The sequence below is a fragment of the Strigops habroptila genome, chromosome 11 (assembly GCF_004027225.2).
Source record: "Strigops habroptila isolate Jane chromosome 11, bStrHab1.2.pri, whole genome shotgun sequence".
NCBI lineage: Eukaryota > Metazoa > Chordata > Aves > Psittaciformes > Psittacidae > Strigops > Strigops habroptila.
In genome coordinates this window covers 37880715-37905997 of record NC_046360.1, presented here as the reverse complement: position 1 = coordinate 37905997, position 25283 = coordinate 37880715, and the positions used below count along the sequence as shown (strand labels likewise).

Below are 25283 nucleotides of genomic sequence, written 5' to 3'. Positions count from 1 at the left end.
CTGATAAAACTGGGTTTATTTAGCCTTAGAAGAGAAGGGTAAGAGGGGATCTTATTGCTGTCTACAAGTCTCCAGTGGGAGGGTGTGGAGACAGCAAAGCCAGACTCTCTTGGAGGTGCATGGTGACGGGATGAGAGGCAATGACACAAGTCACAGCATGAGAAATCCCAATTACGTACAAGGAAAAATGTTGTCACCATGAGGGCAGTGAAATGCTGGAGCAGGACGCAGATAGGTTGGGAAATCTCTAGCCTTGGAGATCTTTAAAGCTCAGCTCAAGGCCCTGAACAACCCAATTGAATGGGAAACGCTCCGAGTAGGGACTTGAACTAGATAATCTCCATAGGTCCCTCCCAGCCTCAGTTATTCTTCATGAACTAAAGCTCATCCTAGCTGCTGGTATTTGGGATGTTGCTTCCAGAATTAAAGAACAGAAAGGTTTGAAATGGGTGAAAAAATGACCCTCTTAAAAGGAGACTTTAATGGTATCTACAGTTAAGAGCTGCTTCCTCTTCAGGGAAATGCTTTTTGATGTCTTTGCACAAGGAAAAAAAGGAAGCGTGTTTATTTTCACCTTCACAGGAACAGTTTTTCCTTAGCAACAGCACCTCATGAATGTGACGAGCTTTGCTATTGTTTGCTTCTCAGATGTGCCTAATTTGGAGGAGGTTGTTTTAGAAGCTAATTACTGATGATTCCTCACCTATAAATGTATCTTCATAGCGATGTGGAGTTTGTCACTCTATTGAGTTAAAAATGACTGCTCCAAGTCACTAAACACCATTTGAAGAGCACAGAACTTTTGTGTATATAGCTCCAGTTGAATTAAAACATAGTCTCGTTTCCTTCAGGACCTTTTTACATTGAGACCTGGCATCAAAGGGGCACAGTCCATCCCAGGTTAGTGTCTAGTTCAGAAGTAATCTGGAGGAACAGCCCTACTAAGGAGGGCAGTACTTAAAGTGAGCTTGTATTTGCACTGAACAAAGGCAAAGGACAGGCAGCTTTACAAAGTAAAATGTATAACCAGTTGATAAATGTCCTAAAACTGCTATTTCATCTTCATTCTTACTGCACTTTGTGCCCTACCTACATTGAAAACTACTGAATAAAGTTGTTCTTGCTGAACTAACGGCTGCAGTATCATGAGAAATCATTCACTAAAGGAAGCAAAACTTTTCCAAACTTCAAATGAGAGAATTGATTTTCCTTATAACATGAGTCTGAAGGCATGGGGAGCTCACTTAGGCTGTACGCGTTAGTGTGTTTGGATCAAAACCATGGCAGTCTCATTCTGTTTTTCACTAAAGGTGAAATGAACAGATTCCCTGGGCCTGCCCCAGGCAGAAGTACTGCACCGTGGTGGTTAGCACAGTGTAAAATGCCATGAGCTAGTACAGGGTCCAAGCATCCGACAGCCATGCATCAGCCCCCCACAGAGCATGGTCCTTTTGGGTCCCGTGCTCTCAGATCAGGTTAAGGCTAGGAGCCAGGGATGCAGAAGCAGCCTGTGTGCTGCTTCTTATACTTTGGAGTTCTAATATTCGGTGTTTGTTTGTTTGCTCATTCATAAAGCATGGTGTGTTGTTACAGAGCTGGTATGCCTGGTTCAAACTGGTGGATTTTCTCCATCAATAACTAGCCCTGGTGATTTCCCTGGGAGTAGCTCTGTCTGTTACAGACCATGAGGCTTTTAATGAACTGTCTCACAAGTCCTAAAACTAATAAACGTCTTTCTTAACTACAAAAGATGCAGAGACTTTCTAAAACCCAAAATGTTCCCTGCAAACAAGACATTGAATATTGCAGCAACCAGCCCTTAAAGCAAAATAAACAATGAATGAGGGGGAAATTAATCCTTTTTTGACTCACATACTTGGATTCTTCCCTCTTTAATCAGTCTGAGTGTTGCAGAGAAACATATTTGGTTACAGTGTCTGGGGTTTTCAGTTAATCATGTTCCTCCTATTGCACATTCATTTTGAATGCGAAACAGGACATTGATTTGCTTATTAAAACATACTCTTATTAGCAGCACAGACAGGAAGACACTCCCTGCATTATCTAGGCTTTCTATCTGTATCTATCTACCTGTAGCATCCCTCCGTCGTTCACACATGGCCAAAGCTCAGGTTTTAAGCCAGTTTGGTTGCTCCAAGCACTGTTCTGGTGGAGCAGGCTCTTCCAGGCTCCTGATCCTCTGACTCTTAGAAACCTCTCACTTTCTGTCCCAGTGTATTTCTGCTCACTTATGTACCATGTAGCCCCCGGACCTTCCCTCGTTCTGCCTCTCCTTCCCCTTTGAGGCATCAGGCTGGTCTTATATGTGCCAGACATATTTGCTTCTTGCTCCTTCAGGGATGGTGCCAGTGTGTGCACACTGCAGCTTCTCTTTAATGTCAGAATGCCTTTTATTTAAAACCATGTTTATAATATGATTCTTAGGTGGTTTGGGGTGTTATCTCTCAGTTACTTGAGCTCTGTGCCTCTACACACAGAATACATGCTTGCACCCTCTGAAGGTGGTAGCTAAATGTCACTAACTTCAGTGGGGCCAGGATTTGACTCATGGGTGTTAAGGTTGTTTTTCCTGTTTTAGTGAGAAGCTGACATGCCTTGGAGCGTTCTTTTAGAGAAGAAAGGATCATTTTAGCTGACAAAGGGGTGTACAGGGAACTATGAGAGTCACGGCTGGTGATCTGGGAAAATGATTCCAGAATTTTAAGAAATGAATCTTCATTAATCTCTGGCAGTGTGATCCTCTTCGTTTCCAAGCCCTTTAGTAAAGCAGAACATCTGGTTGGCCTCTGGTTCGCTTTCCAACCCAGATGAGATTTTCCAGCATCGCAATAACATTCCTTTCAGCCTTGAACATCTCCTTTCTTTATAATAACAAAATGAGGACTGCAAAAGATCTCACAAAACCTAAGGCCATCTGGAAGAAGTCTTACCTGAAGGTGTGTGTGGAGCCCACTTTGAAGTCATCTGTGCATTCTGGCAGTCAGGGAGCTGGTTTGCTGTATTGCAGTAGCAGATTGTGCAAGAAGGTGTTTGGAAATCCCTGCTTGGCTTTGCAACAGCTTCATTCATTCAGGTGTTTTTCATTCTGGAAAAACACCTCACTGTGCCTCCGGTCACTCATGGCAAAATCCAGTTGTGGTATCAACCCACTTCCAGAGAGCTTGCAGATGAGAAGCTCTGAGCTCCAAGAATGCAAAACTTCCTGCAAATGGCTCTTCACAGGCTGCGAGGGAGATTGAGCCAGTGAAGAGAGCAGCTTAGAGTAAAATATCTCACCAGTATTTCAAGGGATGGGGCAGAAAAATAAGAAGGGTTAAATTGCAGCTGTATAGTGTTTTCTTATGCCCAAATGCTAAGCATTTGCTCTCAGAACTGCTAAGGAATGGACCGTGCATGGAAAACAGTCGTATGTCCCATAATTGCGTGCTGGTTGACTAGTTTGGTAGTTCCATATTCTTTGACTGAATTTGTATTCAGGATTGCACCTGGAAACTTGACCATTTCACAAACAATGCAGTAAAGTTATTCTCTGCCAGCTACGCCTGTGCTTTAATCCACCCTCCATCAGTAGTCCCATGAATGGGAATAACCTCTTTTAATCACAGGTGAGATATCCCAGGGCATTATAACCAATGCCCCAGAGCCCGTCCTGTGCTCTTGGGGGTTAATTTCTCTGAAGATCCTGTCTGCAGATTCAGTTCCTGGGGAAGGCTGTTATACCCACAGCATCTCTAATGCTGGGATTTATTCCGGGCTTGGCAGTACTCTCCAATTTGAGAATCCTTGTTTAGCTTCAAAAATGAAGTAAAAAAGGAAAGTGCTGAATTGTAGATGGTACAAAGACTGATGCTCTCAGCCCAGATCCCTTAGCATTGACGTCCTCTACACTGCACTGATTTTCTGGTTCTGAATTTATCTAAGACAAAGCATGCCAGGAGACCCTGGCAGTTTGTCTGATGCTAAAGAATAGGCAGCCTGGTCCACAGTGGTGCCAAGTTCATGCTCAGGTCTGTGGAAGGGAAAGGGGGTTTAGGGCTTTTCTGAAATGTGACTGTGTGACCCAGCCTGCTATTTTGGTTACAGTCCTGTGCCTTTTCATGAGCTTTGCACTTATCCTGCCCAGATTTTGAAGAGAGCTTTCTCTGAGCTGCCAATACGCCCTCTCTGACTGAGTGTCAAGTAGCTTGCATAGCCCAAAAGCAACATACAGGTCCGTAACCTTCAACAGCTCAACACTTGTACCTGTGTGTTGTTCACTGAAGTGCAGACCTGCCAGCTAGTACTCATTGTCTACTGTCAACCAGCCATGGTTTGAAGTGAGTAATAGAGCACAGAAAGCAACAACCTGCCTGTTTGATCCAGGCTCATTTGGGAGATATATATGTGGCGAGGATTTCAGAGTTGCAGGGAGGAGAGTTACAGCGAAAAGGGGATCAAGTGCCAAAAAGCAGCTGAAACAATAACACTGAAATCAATCTCTGTCGAGAAAGGACAAAGCTTTGCTGCAAGACCAATTCAGTGGAACTATTTTCTGCCGTGCTCCTTTCCCCGTGACTTTCCCCGTGCACCATCTAAATACCACCCAGCCATGAGCCAACTGGCAGCCGTGGGCCTCTGCTCTGGCATGCCGAGCAGGGTTGTTCCACCCAGGAATGCTCCCTGCCAGACCTGCTTAATCAGAAGAGTTCTTCTTAATTATGTTGCTCCTGGTCAGGTCTGGCAGGGTTTGAGGGAGCTACTGCTCTGTGCGGAGGTAAGGAAAATAAGCCTACCCTTATTTCAAGTAATCCACCTGCCACTCACCCACTGAGCTTGTGCAAAGTGGGTATACAAAGCTATCGGCTCTGAAGAGCTGTGTTTCCTTCATGTCTTGTCAGGAACAGGGACAAATCCGGTCTAATGAGGGTGGCACTGCCATGTGGTGATGTGAAGAAGGGAAGCAAAGAGCAAAAATCTCTTTAGCTCTGTGGGGAAGCTCTCTTTGGACAGGCTGATTGAGAACTGGAAGTGCAACCCATGGGGAGAACTGATCTTGAATGCAGGACTTTGAGAGCTCTGGTTTGCTAATGAGCTTTCAGAGGATTAATTGGTCCAACACCTTGCCGGTGCCTTAGACCGTGATTCCCTCTTTATGGAAACATTATGATTATTGTTATTCATTTGCCAGTTGCTGAAAAAATATATAACAGAAAAAAATCCGTGCCAAGATTGCTTTGGAATAGAGAAATGCTGTACTCCAGTGCCAAGAATCTCACAGACTAAACAGAACCCAGTGGGAGCCCTTGCTCCATACGGGAACTTGTGTTTATTTTAACATGTAAATAAATTGGGTGAAAAATGGGTCTTCTAAATTCTTTTTTTGTGTTTGTTATTGATGTGAGTTCCCAATGGGTGGTCTGCATGGAGGGGAACCTTTTGAAGATAGCTTGAAAGGAAGTTGTGCCTGTCCCCCAAGACATTCGTCAGCAGCGTGGAGGGAGTTCTTACATGAGCTAGCTTTCATCTTCTTTTCTTCTTGATGCTTAATCTACTGTTAGCAGGGAAGAATTAGGACTGTCTTCCCTGAGATGAATTGATTTGATTGTTTTCTCGAGCATGAACATACTCAAGGCACACGTATGGAGTTTGCAATGCGAGGAGCTCGCTTGCGACGCAGCAGAGTGCTGGGCAAGGCTCCTGCTCAGGGATCAAGAGGTGGGTCATTAACTTGCAGCTCTCTTTGGAGGGGAACAATCAGGCGGGTTGTGCAAACTCTCAGGCAGGGCAAATGAAACCGTCTTTAAGCAAATAGAAGAGCACAAAATGAATGGCCTTTGTGAAGGAAAAAATGGAAATGTTTTCTAGTTAAACAAGCTGTCATTTAGGACTTAATAGCATGTGCGTGTTGGAGAGCCAACCCACATGCCAGTCGTGCTTTGGAATCAATGGGCAGGGAAGGGGATTGTGCAGTTCCGCTCCAGTGCTGGCTTTTTCATGGAAAACTCTGACATCTCGAGTTGGTGCCTCAGTTGTTTTAAAGCTGGAACTTGGATCAGCAAGTTAACGCATGTGGACTTTCAGCCTTGTTTTCATCTCGGAAAAAATAAAGTTTGCACCTTTTTGGGGAGGATTTTATGGTACTAAAACAAGATAAGAAAATTATATATGATTTTAATGCTAAATTAAAATAGCAGGGAGATTGTCCTTGGCTGCTCTCCTCCTCCAGTGAAACTCTGGCTACCACTAGTGGTATCTTAAGTTATATGTGGAGAGCAGAAAAGAAGCTCTTCTCTGTTCTTAAAAGATCAGCAACGTGTAGGTCAAGTGAGCTAGGGAGACCCTGGATTAATTCCAGCAAAGTCCATGCAACTTTTTCTGCAGTATCTGAGCACTGATGCTGGTTCTGTGTCATGGCAGAGGAAGTCTTTGAAGACCAACTCTGATGCTAAATGAAGTCACCTCAATGATACTGCACAAAATTATCTGCTCCTCGTGAAAGAGGGCAAAATCTCAGCGCAACTCTGCAAGAATAACAGTGAAAAATTATTCTAGGGCCTTAAATAAAATCACTTAGTGCCAGATCATAAGACTCCTTAGAGGCACTGTAAGTTGTGCCTCACTGATTATATATCTTACATTTATACTGTGGTTTTCAACCCATGGGAAAAGAGATTAGATAGGAATCATTTAACCCATCACCAAATGAAAGTCTTTTGCAGAGGAACTCAACAGCTTCTCAACCATCTATGCCAGCTTTGTGCAGTGTTTTCAAACCCCTGATCCCAGCAGCCTGGCAGAGAAGGACATTCCCTTCAGCTCTCTTTCCTTTAATATTCTTGAGGGCTGGTTTGGAAGGTGGCATCAGCAGAAGGGGCTGAGGAAAAAAGAATACAGTTGTGTTTGAACTTTGTGGAAAAGGAACTGGGCTCCATATTCCTCTGTCATGGGGCTTAGCTTCTACCAGCCATGCCACAGCAGCATGCTGTGTTTGTGATAGGGATGGCAAAGCTACAGGCAGCATGGGAAGTGACTGTGGTATGTGCAGGTTTTCACACTGTTTTGTCCCCTTTCATTACATGATGTCCCAGGAGACATTTACATTCCTAGCCTGGCCACAGTGGCTGCTGTTTGTAAAGGCAGCCGATGAAGAATTATTTTGCAACACACTCAGATGGGGTTTTTCAGCATGTTTTCATGAGCAACATGATGTTCCAGGAAGACTTTTAAGGAACTGCAAATCAGAGCCAAATTCAGCAACAGCATAAGGAACGGGCGAGTCTTCTAAAGCCAAAGGAACCGTGCTTGTGCCCATTAGGGATGAATTGACTGCTAACATTGACAGCAACAGTTTGCCTTGTTGGACAGACTCAGCCCCTGCTCTGACATGTACCAGGTCGTTTTGTTTGTCATCTCTGGAGTACAGAAAAGATTTCCAATGGCTTCAGCAAGCTGACCAGTTCCCTGCTCCCAGCAGGAAGGCACAAAGAATTTTAGTGTAGAAAATTGCCTGTTCCTTTTTTTCTTAACCAAGACCACAAACAATATAACTCTGTGTGTGCACTATGCTAAAAATATCTGAGCTCTGCAAATGTGTCTCCGATGTGGGAGGAGGCAGCTTTCAGTTTGCTGCACCCTTTGTGTGAGGCAAGTGAATAAAAACTATCCAGCAAATGCCAAAAGAAAAATGATTTCCCTAAGCTTGGGAAGGAAGAGGGAAGCTGACGGACTTGTGTGCTCAGGACATGACTCCCCTTTGGTAAGAGAGAAGCAGAATCCATCTGTAATTCTTAGCTACATGCTGCATAGATAGAACACCAAAGGTGGATATATACTTCTATTGGGTACCATATCTAGTGGTTTTATAATGTGCCGATTGTCATGGAAAACCCAGTGTACTCCCCGTATCTCTACAGGTGGTGTGAAGGAAGGGATACTGAGGACTACCCAGGTGGAGAAGAGTGGTCAAAAGTTACTAAGGATAAGCATGTGTTTTCAGATCCTTGAGGAACATAAAGATGGAAGCAGTGGTGAGAGGGAACCCTCTCCTTTTAGTCCCTAAATCTGATGTGGAAGTAGTCCTGGAAAAGCCTTAGCCCAAATTCTTTCACTGGCTTTTACCAAATATTGACAGTGTAAAGCTTGTCAATGCTGCAGAGCAGGTTTACTCCACACTGTGCCCCATGGTCCTGCCTCCTGATGGTTCGGACAATGGACTTGCTCCCTTCCAGCCAAAGCACTGCTTTTTCTTCTTGTGGAAACCAGAGCTGTCAGGGAGGATAAGACAGATGGTGCGGAGCGAAGGCTGGTTCAAATGAACGCTGGAAAGCTCACCTCCAGGGTTTAGCTACAAAGCACACTGCAGCACAGCAGCTGAGCTGGGTGGCAGCTGGACTGTAGCCGAGGCAGCATGGCAAATCCTGGGACAGCTTGTCCTGCTTCTCCTCACTCAGGTGTCTCTGTCTTGTCTTTGCTCTCCACCTCCATGCAAAACAAAGAGTACTTACATAGCGGGGGGCAGGCACTGCTGAACGCCTCCATGCATCAAACTTGATTTGGTTGGGAATGGAAAAAGATAGGGAAAATAAAACCAGATCGGGCTCCCTTGTTGTGATAAATCTGTTCTCAGGGCAAGGAAGCCGCTTTGTTGAGTAGGAATCTGCAGGATGAACTCAGAGGTGCTTGCTGTGTGTATTTGTTCTGAGTGGAACGTTTGCTTTACATGTTACTGACAATGCAGGCACAGGCTGTTGACTTTTCCAGATGTTGTCTGTCCTGTTTTGAAGCTTCTTCCTGTTGTTTTAGTTGTTTGTATGTCTGAATGGTGGATTAGATGTACTGCTTGTTAAACAAGCAATTAAACATTGAGAGCTTTGCAATCCAGTATGTTTAATTAATGAGCTTTGCTCACTTGATGAAAAGGATGTGTACTTGACTCATTACCAAACAAGCAGAGTTGTTGCAGTAGTGAACTGTTACGACAATTCAAAGTGTTTACTAGTTTGTTAATATTTTTTTTCATTAAACCTTAAAAAAAACACCCAAGCAGAAAATCAAAGCTTCACACAACATTTGCTGGATAAACCCATTATTAGTGCCTTGTGTATTGTCTCACCCACATTCTGCATCTCTGTGCTTTCTCCCATCACCTCCTCTGCAAAACTACACTGCCTTACAGCCTGGGATGAGATCGTTATTACTCCTAGAGCTTGCAGGACCTTGGATCAAGGTCTGTGATGATGCCCTGTGGTGCTGGGTGCTGTATGATGCAAAAACCCAGCAGCCCTTGCTCAGACAAGTTCAAGTAGATCTCATAAATACAGGCATCAGCTATAATGCCTTGAGACACCCCTTAACTAACTGCAAGCTGGGTGTGAAGCCACGTAGACAGGAAACCAAGTGTGCCATGTGGATGTGCGCTGGCAACCGCAGCGCTTCACATAGGAACATCTCATGGTTATGACCTCACATTGTCATGTTGAAATCAGGGGCCCCAGGGGAAGTGTTGTGATGAGGAACTCATAGAGCTGTGACTCTCACAACACTTCTCTTGTCTCCTTTGGATGTGGCTAGTTCCAGTTCCTGGGTGCAGGCAGTTCCACTCCTCTTGAACCCACTGTCTCACCACTGGTAGTGTGGAAGCAGTATATCAGATTAATTCCCAGCAAAACCCAAAGCAAATAGCTTTACATCAAGGCTGAACCTGACCTTTCATTCTTAATACCTCTGAAGGCAAAAGAGAAAAACATGTCAATATTCTCAACTGTATTGATGTTTGGTTGTGCACATCTTTCCTCTAATAGAAGACATCTTAGTTCCTCACCCTGAAGCTTTCTCAGCTGGGAGATCCAAACTTGCAATAAACTCATTCTCTGGTGGAGTAATTCCGGTTTCTTGGAGGAGAAGAGAGAAAAATAGTAAAATAAAAGAACACAACCCAGCAGTGCCAGCCAGCTAACCTTGTGCAAGGGACTGGGATAGTATCACAGCAAAGACATGCAGGGACTTCCTTTACCATACATGCAGACAAACTGCTCCTCCACCATTGCTCTGGGCCATCTGGGTGGGCAACAGTGATTTAATAGTTAAAAGCAGGGTCAAAAGGTGGGTTCATTAAGTTACTAATAAAAACCCCTAAACCCTGCAGAAATCCAGTGAGATGCTTGTCACAGCTATTGCACAGGTATTTCGTGGCTTCCACAGTCCTAACTCTGGCTGTTACGAGCAGTGTCATTGGTATGTGGTAAGAGCAGGGGATTTGCTCCATGCTGAGGACCAAGGAGGCTTCCCAGAGCTGCTTCTGTCTCATCCAGAAATAGAGCAGAGCCTCACAGCTCCACAGCAGGGAGTCATGGCCCATATGCAGACCTGGTTTGCTATTTCTGCTTGCTCAGCTGTCTCACACAGACACTGGAGAGAAAGAGAGACTAGAAGCAAGTGCAAGCAGCACTGGAGAAAAAGAATTGGAAGTGCAAAGCTCTGCTAAGAGAAATGTTCCTCTCTCTGGGCTCTTTAACTCATATTAACCTGCTAAATTTGAGATTTAAATAATAGGGAGATAACACATTTAAGGTCCACAAAATGGGTGGACTGGACAGAATAAAAGTTGGAGCAGGCTCGCTTTCCATCTGTAATAAAAAGCAGTTTAAATTTAAGACCCACTAGCCACACACATGGCTTCACTTCTTAGACTGTTTGCATCTGAATTGGCTCTTTGATTTGCTTCTGGTCACTGAGCCATGGCAGATCCACTCGCTGGTTCAGATTTTGGCAGGGATTGGAGCATGTTCATGGAAAGCAGAACCAGTACGATGACATTTATAATAGACCAGCATGACATCTCTGGGTTTACCTGGCAGCTAGCGTGGCTGATTGCAGTGTTCCCAGCTCTGGAGAGCACCTGGCAGGACAAAAGAGGACAAAAGAAGAACAAGTCTGCGGCTCAGTGTTTCTTAGATGGAGTGTCTTTAGTCCAGCTTTTTATTGGAAGTTCTGCCTAATTTGCAGGGTGCTTTTCTTTGGCTGGCTTACAGGAAAATCAAGTTTAGACACTGGTTTCTTCTGACTATTGCCAGCAGATCTGTACCTTTTAGGCTGGGTGGGCGATTCTTTTCTTTGCTGCTCACTAGGGGGGGTAACATCCAGCATGAGAACAATTATCAGGCACTTCACATCCTTCAATAAGTCATTGTACCTTTGTGCCTTTAAGTATGCCTAAATGCCCGCTGGAGAAGGCCTAGGGAGACACACAGCAGCAGGGAGATAATCTGAGACTCCCTTAGCCCTATCCCATATGGATGGGACGTGTTTTCCCGTTCAGTTTTCCTTAACAACCTGCATGGACCAGCAACAAGTAAGGAGACTGTTTTTAAGGAAGAATCCTGTTTGTGCTAGATAACAACATGTGTGTGTGGCCAGGTGAACATGCAAATTGCTTCCCCAGGGTGGTTATCAATTTCAAGCCTTTGCAAGCTCAAAATTGCCTGGGACTGTGTTGGTGGCGATGCTGGCTCCTGCTCTGCCAGGGCTGCCACTGTTCCCATAGCAACTCACCAGCTCCCGTTTTAGTCTTTCCCTTCCCTTTGAACAGATACAGATCAGACAATTCCCAGATACAGAACGAGCTGACAGTGCCCAGGTGCAGCCTAGTTTGCCTTACCACTTGTTTAGGAGGAGCGTGCCACTTGGTACTTGCCCACTGTTGGAGGCTGCTGCAACCTCCATCTCTTGTCCTCTGCTGAGAGCACTTCACCTCCTAGCAGGGAAGGTTTCCAGCCCACCCACTGCTCCAGGGTATTGGGAGAAAAGGCAGGACTCAGCAAAGCCTGTGCACATCTAGGCACTGGAAAAGGCTGTGTCCATGGCCCATTAAGTTTATAAGCACCATATGTAGTCTTTGGAATTTTCCTGTGTCTTGCTAAGACTCTACACAGCAGTTATTGCTGTATAGTGAGTCCTCAGAGCTCAGCAGATATGATCCCTGGGAAAAACCTTATTTCCCAGGGTGCAATGACCCACCATCTCTACAGTGAGGCAACACAACCCCTCTGCTCTCCTCACCCTGATGCTGATGGCTGCAAGAGATTAGATCTGTGCTCTTAGTTTGGAAGAGCAGGTAGAAACACATGGAAATCTAAGATTTCTTTTAATCAGACCGTGGCCAGGATGGTGCTTTTTAAACAGCTCTGTGCAGCTTCCTTTGTACTCCTGCAGCACTCTTTCTGTTGAGCGATGACTGCAGGAGAAGGTCAAGTAAGGACAGTAACAGTCCAAAAGGCATGTTTCTGTTAAAACTTTTCCTGATTGCAACCACTGCTTCGAGTGACTTAGATGCATGTTCTGCTTTTTCCCTACAGTTGGCCATGGGCAGAGCGAGGGCGATCGTATGGTTGTCTCCGATTTCCACGTCTTCATCAGGGACAGCTTACAGCACATTGATCTCATGAAGAAAGAGCACCCCGAGCTGCCCATTCTCATCCTGGGGCACTCCATGGTAAGCACCATCCCCTACCCCTTCTGCAGCACCAGGACACGTGCCATAGCACAGGGGTATTCTTGTGGATGGCAGGAAATAAATAACTCAGCCCACAGCAGGAAAAACAAAGCCACAAGCGACCTTCCCTTCCGCTTCATTCACTGCCTGTTTTGCCAGCTTGCCTTACCCCATGAGATCCATCTGCAGTATAGTCAATCCTTAACTTTTCTACTTGGATCATGGCCCTAATTAGTGCCATTTGCAACAATGGGCCTATTTTTTAATAGGACCCTTCATTCACACGGGGTACACAGTAAGTCCCACCACATCCCTGCAGCATTAGGCTTCTCCTTTCATTTTACCCAATAACCAGGAGGTTAAGCCTTCCAAAGCTCTGTGAGCAGCTAAGGGATGAAACACGAAAATACCCTGTAGCCTCATTCTATTCAACAACCTAAGAGGAAAATGTACGAGGGATTAGGGCTGCAAAAACAAAGGCGCTGATTTGGTGAACAGATCTGAAGTCTGGTTCTGACAGCACGGGCCAAATCCCTTTATTCAAGCTAGCAGTATTCCCACTGATGTCATTGATCTGCTCTCCCTGCCTTCCCAAAGGAGAAGAAAATGCATAAGTACTTTGGGATTCAGCCCATGCTCAGATAAACAAGTGTTCTTGCATAAGAAGGCACGGCATGCTCCGAGGTGCTCGCTGGGCTCCAAAGCCGCTCTAACAAGGAGCTAATTTCCCAGAGAGGTCTCTGGGATGCTTCGTGCTGCCACTCCAGTTAACAAGCCCTGGGTTCTCCAGCAGTGTGGAAGTTCACCAAATATTCCCCTTGGCAACTAATCCTCTGCAAACTTTCCTGAGGAAGCCAGCCAGGTCCCGTCCATCCCCATCAGCCCTGTCCTCGTGCAGGAGGGCTCAGCCTGGCCGGTGTTCAGCTCTGAACCAGGGCTCGGTGCTCACTGGTCACAGTGCTGTGGGGCTGGAGACGCTGAGGAGAACATTGAACTAACAGTAATTAATGAGGATTTTGGGGTAGCTTTGCTGTTGCCCAGGTTACCAGAGCCACAAGCACGGCGTGAGCCCAGCTCCACGGCATCATCCCAATGCAACACCAGTCTACCAGTCACACTGATAGAGCCTCAACTTATTTTTCAAGTCTCACCTGAGTGACCACTTCAGACATTTCTTCTTAGCCCTTTTAACTCAGGAGGACACAAGGCATCCCATGGAGCTGACAGACAGTGCAAGGAGAGTTGAGTTCAGTGTGATGGGAGGGAACAGCGTGGGAACAGAAACCAGGTCTCTTCTTCCCCACAAAACCCAGAGACTCCAGTGCCTCTACTCCTGTAGCCTTCCTCACTGACCACAATGCACTCTCATTGGCGCAGAAATAATTTGCTTGTTTGGACTAAACCCCTTCCAGTAACAGGATTACTGTACAAAGGAGATGTTGACACCTGTGCTGAGCTGTGGGCTGTTACTTTGCATTGCAGGGGGGAGCCATCTCCATCCTGACAGCCAGCGAGAGACCCAGTGAGTTTTCAGGCATGCTGTTAATCTCCCCTTTAGTGGTAGCCAGCCCAGAAGTCGCCACTCCCATCAAGGTAAGAGCAAACCCATGTTGCACATAGTCACCTCGCTCTTTCACTGGAGGGAACACATTGAGACCTCTAGCCTTAAAATGCCAAAGATCTGCTCCTCCTGGATGCCAGTCAGTACTTCAGCGCGCTTCCCCCACAGTCCCACTTACTTCTCAGAGGGGAAGTGAATCCTGAACCCCTACAGAAATAAGAACAACTTATTTAAAAGAGAGTGGGGTAAGGATGCTGCCTCAGAGGGTGGTAGCAGCCTGTGCTTTCTTCACCACACCCTGCGGCAGCCCACACGGTGCCATCCTTTCCCTTCCTCTCCTACGGCTTTCTTCCTGACTCATGCAGAGTCTGGTACAGTTGCAACACAGGCTGCTGGCTAAGTCAGGCCAGGGTTATTTTTGGTGTTTGGGGGATGACCAGTTTCTAAACAAAACTAAAGCTCTTGGTCCCAGGAATCCTTCTTGAGCCTCAAAGGAGGCTTCCAGCTAAGGCGTCTCTGCTCCAGCAGCATCCCATTAGGCTTGGTACCCCAGCTGTTTCTTGCGCAGACCATCTCCTTCAGTTTGCATTTAGGCTTTCCTCCCCTCTTCCCATTCACACCTGCATCCCAGAGCTATTGCTGATGCAGACTTGCACTGCCCAGTTTGTCCTTCCCCAGGGAGGCTCTGCAGGGAGCTGACCCTCTGCTCTCCCCTCACTTCTGGAATTTTAAAAGGATAAACAACATTCATAAAAGGAGCTGGAAGCAAAGGGAAGGACCAGCTAAGCCAGCAGGAAGGACAGACCATCTCATTCCCATAGGACTCCAGACCATCTCATTCCCACAGGACTAATTCCTTCATCCTTTCTCCCTAGACTCTTCTTGTTTTAATCTACTTCTAAACTATTTCTCCTGCTTTTTTGTTCCTTTGGAGAGAAAGGAAACAGATTGCCTCAGTATAATCCTGTCACACCTTCTGCTGTAGCCAGAGCCATCGACTGACCTCACAAATCATTACAAGCACCAAAAGGTGCTTTTGAGTCACATCCCTCCTCCACTGAAGGAAAGGTGTTAAGACCCCAAGCCTTAAAATGGAAAACCCTGATGAGATCTGCACCACCTGGATGCTGATCAATACTTCCCTTCTGAGTGCCTCCCCCTCAGTCCCACCTACTTTTCAGAGGGGAAAAGTGAATCCTGAAGTCATCCAGTCCCAGAAAACTTATTTAACTAGGAGTCAGAGCACCAGCGGGGGATTTTAGGAGGCTGGGAGCTGAGTCTTCACAGGGGAGGCTATACCTGACCCAGCATAAGGGTGTCATAAGTGCCCCTGTTATTCCTTACGTTGGAATGGGAAAAAGAATAAATAACAAGAACAAAAAAGCAGGATATGAATCTGAGCGACATTGTTCACCTTCTGTTTCTGGTCCAGGCAAGGGAAATAGGGAAAGATTTTCCTTCTTCTAGAGGAAGATGCTAACCCCTTTCTGAAAGAAGGACTCACCAGTTCTCTGGGAACTGGTATTACTGTAGCCTGGTTTCATGCAGATCTGCACCAGATTGTTGCTTTATGTCAGTGTAGGAAATCCCAGTCTTTAACTGAAGTATTTCTGAGGTGTTTGTACGGTCTCTTTCCTAGACAGTCTCTCACACGCAGTAATACAAGTCACACTGAGCTGCTTTCAATTTTAAATCTGTTGCTGCACCTCAAAAGTGATTAAAAATTAATTCTTCTTTATAATACCTCTGCGGTGTCAAATTTAGTTTAAATCAGTCCCGGAGTTGCAAAGGTATTTGCAAAAGGAAGGCATGAAACAGGCAGAGTATTCCTGTGTAAGCCCCATTTTCCCATAAAGCTCAGCTGAAAACACTTGTGTGCTGTTTCTTCCTCTGAAAGCCAAACCCCGTTTCGTTGGCATTTGTTCCTCTGAGGCACAAAGGCCCTGGTTTTCCCTTGGAACTGGTACGACTGCTCGGCCCTGGGCCATTTCCCAAGGACCATTGCATTCATTCCTTTGCTGGGGAAGTTTCCAGCTGAGCAAGAATTTACCTTGGCCTAAACAAATGAGGGCTCAAGGCAACAATAACAGCAGCCTGATTGCACACTGAATCCTTCAGTCTGCCTGAGAAATACCTTCCCTCTGCCCGACCAGCCCAGACTATGTGCAGGAAAATCAAATTCTGCTCTTTGCAGAAACACAATTTCATCAGTGCCCTGTGCCTGCATAGAAACATCCAGTTGCAAATCCAGTGGAGAGAGATCTTCCTGCCTTCCCCCTTTCTCATTGAGGTGTGGAAGGAACAGGGATTACTCCATTCAGAAGTGTCTACACTGTGAATAATGTACCATATAGTTAAACTAACACAAAAAAATCATGAAATCATCTTTAAGCTCTACTTCCAGCCAAGGGGCACGTGTTTCCAAACCTCCCTGTGAGTCTTTATTGCTTTTCACTCCCTGATGACTTTGACTTCAACCTTGCTTTATTCCTCTAATATCATAATTACTCTGTCATGTATCATCTGTGATCTGAAATGTCAGGGACTGCTCCAGAAGTGATTGCACATCGGTGGAAACAGAGACCACACGTGACAGCCTCCCTGCAAGTGGTAGCTGGGAACGGGAAGGGCCATAAAACAGACCAACAAACACTAACGGTGTATTTTGTGACTTAAGTGCTGATCACTTAATTAAAGACAGCATTCAAAGATCAGAGCAGAACCTGGTAACAACATGCTTGTAGTGCTATCGAAACAAAAGGCCTTATCCTTTCTTCCGCCAGTGGTTCCCAGCCTGCTGAACACTTCTGTTGCGTTCCCAGGAGACAAGCGAGCCCTGGATTTCCTTAGCCAATGCAGGCACATTTTGCTGTTGGTTATTTACAAGCTCCCCAGTGAATATGCTTATCAAGAAGACCGCAGCCTGGGCAACTACTGCAAATCACACCAAGCATCACTCATGCACTGAAATCAGAGCTGGGGCAGCAAGGAAAGGGCAGTAAAACAACAAACCCCAGCCCTTCCAAGAGCTGGAAATGGCTTTTTCCCATCAAAGTGCTTAACTGAGGCCTTTTAGAAGCTAACTTGAGAAGGAGAAAAAGGCAAGTTGTGATGTTGCATGTGGATGGAGGCTGAGGGCATTTCAGACCACCTTCTCTTTAAGGTAAATGTTTTAAATATAGGGCAGAGCTTTCTCCAGCGTCAGTCGACATTTCCCAGCTATTTCACCTCTGTGCAGGTTCCCATCAGCCCAGGGCTTCACCCTTTCTGTTACCTCTCTTGCTCTAACAAGCCCTTTAACTGCTTTGCTTTCCTCTCCCACAGGTTTTTGCAGCGAAAGTGCTCAACTTGGTTCTCCCAAACCTGTCTCTGGGATCGATAGATCCAAATGCAATTTCCCGGAACAAGAAGGAGGTGAGACCCTTAATGCCATTGAAAGTCACTGCATGGTCGGTATCTTGTCCAAAACCGCCCCAAACCAACAAGTGTTTTACTAATTTATGAGAGCAAGATCTATGCTGGTGCAGCAAGGAGCAAGGTAAAACATCTCTGAAGTCAGTGGAACTGACTACACACAGGAGAAAGCTGTGGGATTCGGCTGTTCTACCCTTCAGTTTGCCTTGCACCCGCTCTGGGTACAAGGCATGACAGAGACCAGCGCTATGGTTGTGGTTTAAAGCACATAGGAACCAAGTTTGTCTCTGCTGCAGCACCACCGCCACTCACTGCAGCGGCAAAACCCAACTCTTCCAGGAACTAGGACATGTTGGGGTGATGTTAGGAATCACCACAGCAACCACTGGACAGTTTATAATACATGCTATTGTGTTGTCTTCCTACCTAAATATTTGCTGCTGCTTCCTCTGCTCTGTGATGCTCCAAGTCTCAAGAGCTTCCTTTGAGCATTGTTTTTCCTCTGCCCTTCCCACACAGCAAGGGAAAGCCTTTTGCAGTGGATAAAACCATAGGTCTGCTTCATTAGAGTCTGCTTATAACAGAGCAGCCTTCAAAATGAGACAACAAACCCTCCCTGCTGTGCTACCTCCACACCTACAAGTGCACACACAGCTGACAGCAGCTTGGGTTGCAATGTAAAGCGCTGCCCTGACCACCTTCAAACACAAGGATTTGGGGCTCCAGGTATTGCTGAGGGCAACACAGCGTCTCGGTCCTCTGGCTGCCTCCAACACACACTCCACCCTCCTTCTGGACTCAAGACGCACAGCTTCAAGGCACACAATGTGCTGGAAACATCCATTATTTATGTGTCAAACACATTCTCCTGCCAGACCAACTTTCTATTCTCTAGAAATATTTTTTGGGACATCATCCAAGAATTTCCTGATGAATTTCTGTTCCCAGCAGGCTGTCCTCAGGGTGTAGGGACTGAAGCATGAGATGCTATAGAGATGTTTGTTTGATCTGCTTGCTGTATTAAGAGACACAAAGCGAGCAAGAAGCAACCTTTAAACCCCAGTCCTGTTATTCCAAGGAGGAAGAACACCACAGGGGCGGGAACCCCTTAGGATGCAGGCTGCAATTACCTGATAATGAGTTTATTGCTCTGCAAAATGCAAAGGGAAGATGCAGACCCTAAGGAGGAGAATGTAATGCAGCAAGAGCCCTGATGGTTGCTTCTGTCTTAGCATTACAGAAAGAGAAGCTGTTGTGATAACCCCTGCAGAGCCTTCACTGCAGTTCATAGCTTGCAGGATATAAAATCCATTCCCTATCGTTCCTTCTTCCCCCAGCAAGCTGTTGCTTTGCGCTCGCCCCGTGCACATCAATACTGACAACAATTCCTGTTCATCCACTGGGAACAGGATACTCCCCAGCAGTCCTGATCCACCTGGGTTGACATTGAATTATTATTTTTCCCCCTCCCATCATCTACACAAAAGTATTTGTCATTAAAGCCATTCCTCCTTGTCCTGTCACTGTCACTGCATGTCCTTCTGCCACCCTGACACTTATCTCACAAGGAGATGGATGCAGAATCCACACCAAAGGCTTTCTGGCTTCTCGGTGGGACCAGACAAGCCTCACTGTGCATGTCTATGTCTGTGCCTACGCCTGGCTGCATGTCCCTGGGGTGGCCTCATGGGTCACCTCCCTCCCATGGTCCCATTGGGGCAGGCACACACAGCAAGAGAGCCTCAGTGTGCTGCGGGGAGGGAGGAGACGGCTCCGGCTCGCCTATAAATAACCAGCATTTCCATACACATCTGCCAGGGCTGGGAGAGCGCGGAGGCTGTGCCAGCGCCAGCCCCGCACGGAGCGTGCTGGCAGCCGCGGGTGGCAGCGCCTGTGTGGGCCGGCCCCGAGCAGTGTACAAATATTTACTGTGGCTCTGCCTGCGGCGGAACTGCCTGTTCCTGCAGCGCCCGCTCCTGCGCGGTTCATCCCCTCGCAGGACGGGTGAGCCCCTTGTGGGCTGCTTTTATTGCCCACCGCCTCATACCATCACTGCCTGCCTTGGTACCCAGAGAGGACCCCTCAGCACAAGAGTCCTTTGCAGTCAGATGTGTCAGTTGTCTGTAGGTGCAGTCACAGTCTTGGTCCCCAGAGAGGGCAGGTAAAAGAACATCCGAGCCCTCAGCAGAGAGGATGAGGACCTGGAGAACATCAGTTTATCAAGTACCACAGTCTGAAGAACCCTCTGCAGAAAAGATGTCATGTTTGAGTGACAGAAGGACATGGCAGGTGGCCCCATGGGAACAGTCTGTGTTTGACACTGGTTGTTTGCCTGTAGAATGGGCTTTGGCTTGAGTATTTTCCGGTGATGGAAGAGAGAAACATGCAGCAAGGAGGAAGCAAGGTTGTCTGAGCAGTTCTGGGTAGCCACAGTAAGACCTCAACCTTGTCTCTGGCGGCAGGATGTCCTGACAGAGCAGGAAATGCCTCTCCAAGCGCAGGGAAGAGCCTCCTCACCGCCAGGCTTTGTCTTCTCTGCATGAAATATTGCTAACCTCGACTTACCTTTTTGTCCCTGCCAGATGGAGTCCTACACATCTGATCCCTTGGTCTACCACGGTGGCATGAAGGTCTCCTTTGTCATCCAGCTGATGAATGCCATTGCCAGAATTGAGCGAGCTCTGCCCAAGCTGACTTTGCCCATCCTGGTGCTACACGGCTCTTCTGACAAGCTCTGCGACATCAAAGGGTCCTATTTCCTGATGGAAACAGTGCAAAGTCAGGACAAAACGCTCAAGGTCAGCTGGATGTCTTGGTTTTTAGGGTACTGTCACACCAGTGTTGGCCTGAGCCTCACGACAGTGAGGGGCAGGGAGCCTGGAGGCAAAGCAGGGCTGATGCACTGGTGAGCCCAAATGCAGCCCTTCCTGGGCACCTTCCACCAGCCACAGCCAGGCTGTGGGCTTTGTGATCCCAAGACCTGACCCAGCGGTGGCTGCGTGCCTTGGACATGAGGCGTCTTGGTGTACAAATAGAGCCAAGCTCACAGGCAGGTAAAGTGCTGACCCCAAAAGCTCTTCTGAACAATGCCAACTGTGTGAGCAGCAACCTTACCTTGTGCTCCAGCGTGTAAAGGTACAGGGGCCCTTCCAAAGCCAGCACAACAAAAGGCACTTCACATCTGCTCAAGAGAGCCACAGCTGATTAACCAATTGTTAGCACATGAATGAGCCTGAAAGAGAGACAGGGAGACCAGAGGAAAGCTTTTGTCATTGGAAAAATAACTGGACAGCCTGGACATGAAAAGAGTAAAATCGCACAAGGCATGATGGGAACATCCCCCATTGTCCTTTAAATCCAAGGGCACGATAAGTATTTCCTCCTCCTTAGTGGGATAAGCAGCAAGAAATAGATGGGGCTGGGACATGCAGCTAACGGGCAGCAGAGTGCTGGGTAACGCACAGATATTGAGCTGCAATGCTAATGCTTTCGTGCTTGTGGAGGGCCAGCACCACCAGCAGCATCTCTTGATTCCATAACCTGCCCCATCTGGGAGAAAACCCTGACGAGGTGTGGGCAGGACATGTTGGACCTGTGGGTGCTGACGAGAGAGGACCCAAGGCTGGTTTGTTCATGCAGATGACTTTTGCCTGTGCTAATCTCCGCTCTCTCCCTGCTTGCAGGTCTATGAGGAAGCCTACCATGCCCTCCACAAAGAGCTGCCCGAGGTCTCTACCTCTGTCTTCACAGAAATACTAACATGGATTGGCCAGAAGGTCTCGGCCGCTGGGGAAGCCAGCCAGGCCTAAGAGCAGTTGGGTTTGCAGCTCTCGCTGAGGTTTTCTGGGAGTAGATGCTTTCCTTAATAGAAGTCTCTCTTCAGAAGACCTACATTGGAGGGACTCTTGGGATGTTTTATCATGCACAGCTAAGGGAGGGTGGGGGGAGAGGCACCGGGTGGGGCATCATTTGCTGATGTAAATGGCCACGGCCCTAATCTGGAGGGGAATGGATGCTGTGGGAGCAGCCCTCGGAGCTTCCCAGGTTCGGTGTCTCCACTGAAATGCTCCTCACCCACCAACCTTCCCCCACCGCTTCCCCTTCTCTGCTTTCGCTGGGTGACAGGGGTGTATTTATACTGCAATAACTTTTGGTATGTTAAAGAAGTCACTATCTTCCACTTCATGGTTTGATTCCAGGTGCATACAGTCCCTTCCCCATCCCCACCATCCAGTACCTTAAAAGCCATGGTCCTTGAGAGGAGAGCAGCACCCAAGGTGCTGGGTCACGAGGAGAGGCTGAGGCGGAGCTGACGGCTCCCCAAAGGTGGAAGGCTGCTTTCCAAGGTTAGATCCCTTTGGATGCTGCCTTTACCAGGAGCCCAGGCCAGGGGGAGCCCAAAGGCAGCCTCCCCACTGCCCTGCACGTCCTCTGCGAGTTTGCACTGGGGAAAGGCATTGAACAGCTCTTTAGTTTTAATCGTCAGAGCAGGATCCCAGAGGGGAGAGGAGGAATGTGGGATCAACCCCACTTGGCACACTCAAAACGCAGGCTTTCCCCCATGCCAAACCTCGTCTCCTCTGCACAATGAACTATTCTGTAAATATTTCATGGGGCTGCTTTTTCTCCCTTATTCCCCCCCCCCCCTTCTTTTCTTTTGGAATTAATCACTTGCGCTACTGAAGCTGAAAGAGCAAAGTCAAAGTTATAAGAGAATAGAGTAATATAATATATGATGTATATAGAACTGGGAGCTGGGAAGGAATGAGAGGAGAGTCTAAAGAAGGAGTTAATTGTTCTTTCTCTTGGCAAGGAATAATGTTGTCCTACCAGGATCCAATCCTTTCACCATAACTTTACAGTCATAATCTGTTGTTTTCCTTCATCAGTTGGAAAATGTCCTGAAAATAATGCTGGAGAGAAGTGCAGAGCATCTGGTGGGTAGGGATTAGCAGTGGGTGTCCTCATGGTCCACCGGTTGAGCAGGAGCTCCACAGCAGGAGCAGAGATCCCATCCAAGCTCATCCCCATCTCCTCCTGAGCAGCACAACCCCCTCTGGGGCAGATCGCTGAGCAGAGGGGCCGAGCTCACCCCTTCAGGCAAGGTGGGGAGCTGGAGGCAGAGCATAGGGTGCAACCATCCATCCAACATCTGCCTTGCTGCACTGGGGGCATCAGTGTATGAGCTGCCAGAAAGGAGCTTGTGGACTGGTCCAGGGGTGCAGAGAAGCCAAATCCTAAAGCTGCCTGGGTTTGTGGTCACAGCAGGGTGAAAGGAAAGACTTCAGGCTCTTTATGGAGCAGAGGCATCGTACTGATACAGCAAAAGCTGCGCAGTGATCACAGCGTGGCCATGTGGGTCAGTTTGTCCAGGGTGATGGCCCTAACTATGAATACACTTCTTGGCACCAGCCAAAGGGAAGGGGTTTAACCTGTGCCTCTCCCTCCAATTCTGCAAGAAGAAAATGCCTGTGAGTGTTGCACTATGAGAGTGGGGCATCTCCCCAGTGACAAAGCAGCCCCTCATTGCCTTCCCTGGCAGCCTGGATCCATCAGCGTGTCCCAGGCTGCATCCCTGGGACTGGATGCCACCTGCAACAGTCACAGGGCATTGCCCACCTTTTATCCCTTTGAAACCAGTTCTGTATAGAGTCAGGAAAGGGACCTCTGGGCAATAATAGCCAGAATCAGGACTCGTTCCCAGCATTGTGGGTGGACGAAGAATGTGTGGATGCAGGTTATGTCCTTGGAATTGCCCTAAGGGGCACCACGACAGGGAAGTTCTTCATAGAGGTTGATCCAGGCACTTTCCCACTTGTATTTTCTTGTCTCTAAAGAGAGAAATGAGCTGTAATTCCCCCAGAAACACCAGCTTTTGATTCAAATATGATTCCAGTGCAATCAGCTGCTCTCACCAACCCCTGCTAGCCACTGGTGACACTCGCTCCGGGCAGGAGGTGATGCAGGTCCCCTGCTCTGCATCCTCCAGCAGCCTGGCTTGTTGCACCTTTTTTCCCTGGGCAAGATCCCTCCTTGCCAGATGCTGCTGGGGAAAGATGGCAGGAAGAGGAACGCTGTAGTGGTGATAAACCTCACCTGCTCCTTCAGCTGGAAAGGGAACCAAGTAGGTGTGATCCAGCGGTGACAGACGCTGCGGGGGTAGCAGCAAGATGAGGATGGGATTCCTGAAAGCACTTTTCCAGAGGATGTCGGGAGGAGTAAATCAATGCCCACATCCTCCACATCCCTTCCATGCTGACAAGCACTTTGTTAGGGGGGAGGGAAGCGACCCTCCAGTAGGAAGGTCAGAGCCTGTGTGCTCCCTCCAACCTGGCTTCAGGCAGAGGGAAGCCGGTGGTCAGTGCCTTTGCTAAAACATGTCCTTTCACCCAAGAAACATCCGCAGCTCAGAGACATAAAAGAGAAATAGAAGGAAACTGATTAGATTGATGTGGGGAAGACTTGTCCCTCTGTCCAGCTGAGCTCAGCTGTGGCGTGTGGCCGGGGGAAGCCGTTTGGAAACTGGGCTAACAAGCAAAAAGCTGAAAGAACAGCAAGGAAAAGTCCAAATAAGCCCCAAGCCGTGGCACAGCAGCGGCTATTGCCACCCTCAGCTAAGGGTTATCTTCTGAGGACGTTAGCACAGGGAAACCTACCCAGAGGTAGCTCTCACTGCTGTTGCTGACCCCTTCCCCTGCCTATAAGCCACTTTATATTGACCCTCTTTGGTTTCCCCATGTCCCGGAGGGATTCTTCCTTCTCTGACCAGATTAGTACAGAGCAGAGCTGCTGCCAAGGGAACTGTGCTCACTGTTCTCAAGGGCAGGGACCATCTGCAGGGAGCACAGCCGGCCTTATGAATGATGCTGTGCAGAGCCCCGCCTGCCTTTGAGAAGAGGTGGCACACACGACTGAGCAATAGCAACTACTGTACATATCACCTCTGTAGCACTGGGACCCTTCCCCACTGCCCAAACCCATCACTCTTTCTATTTAGCCTGTTCTTTTTATACCACTCACCTTAGCACACTGCCAGCACAGACCCACGGAGATGGCATTTACTTTGCCAAGTGATTTCTGAGCTTGTCTCTCTTGTCCCATCGTGTTCCAGTTCAATAAATTACATTTATATATATATACATATATAAAAACATATATACATACACATGTATTTTCAATGGGAAAAAAAAACATATACAAGTTTAGGATTCTTAAAGGAATACAATGTATATTGCAACTAATAATAAAGTTATGTTTTCTGAACAGAGGCTTGCTTTGCTTTTTTAAATTATAGCTGACTTTAAAAACACATTAGTTATAGCTGATTATATATATAATTATATAGCTAACTTTCAAAACAAATAGAAGAGGAAACAAAACCCCATTCCCTGGCCCAAGTGCTTCCCCCACCGAACAGGAGTCAGAGCTGGAGCCTGGAGCACCAGGCGAGCTCAGCCTGCATTGAGACCTGGTTCCCATGCTTTTATAAGCCCATTGAATGTGATGCTGGTCCTGAAGTGTCCCCAGCTCAAACAAGAAGCATCTGCATGATGCCCAAGAGCAGCAGCCAGTTAAATCCTACCTTTTTCCCCCAGCTGTGACTGCAGAGAGGGCTGGGAGTGGGTTTGCTGCAGTGCCCAGTGCTGTAGGAGCCCCTGATCCATCCAAACCCAGGATTTTAGTGAAGCTGCTCATACCTTTGAGAGCGCTGGGGCAGGGACCGAGCCCGGGAGGGAGGAGACATCGCTGCTATCACAGCCATGGGTGGCCATGGTTTTAGCATGTGCTTCCATCCTGACCCTGCAAGCCTGTGGGACC

The 25283-nt window shown here is 47.4% G+C and overlaps 1 protein-coding gene across 5 annotated transcripts in view; it reads left to right on the top strand.

Moving 5' to 3' along the window:
• MGLL (monoglyceride lipase) overlaps positions 1-24730 on the top strand; it is an 88814-nt gene extending 64084 nt beyond the window's left edge. For all 5 annotated transcript variants that reach the window (XM_030500863.1, XM_030500867.1, XM_030500866.1 and 2 more), the window contains 5 exons: positions 12354-12490; positions 13973-14083; positions 17376-17465; positions 20048-20263; positions 21149-24730. In XM_030500863.1, coding sequence (XP_030356723.1) covers positions 12354-12490; positions 13973-14083; positions 17376-17465; positions 20048-20263; positions 21149-21274 — 680 coding nt within the window. In that variant the 3' untranslated portion in view covers positions 21275-24730. The remainder of the gene's footprint in view (positions 1-12353; positions 12491-13972; positions 14084-17375; positions 17466-20047; positions 20264-21148) is intronic.
• The last annotated feature ends 553 nt before the right edge of the window (positions 24731-25283 follow it).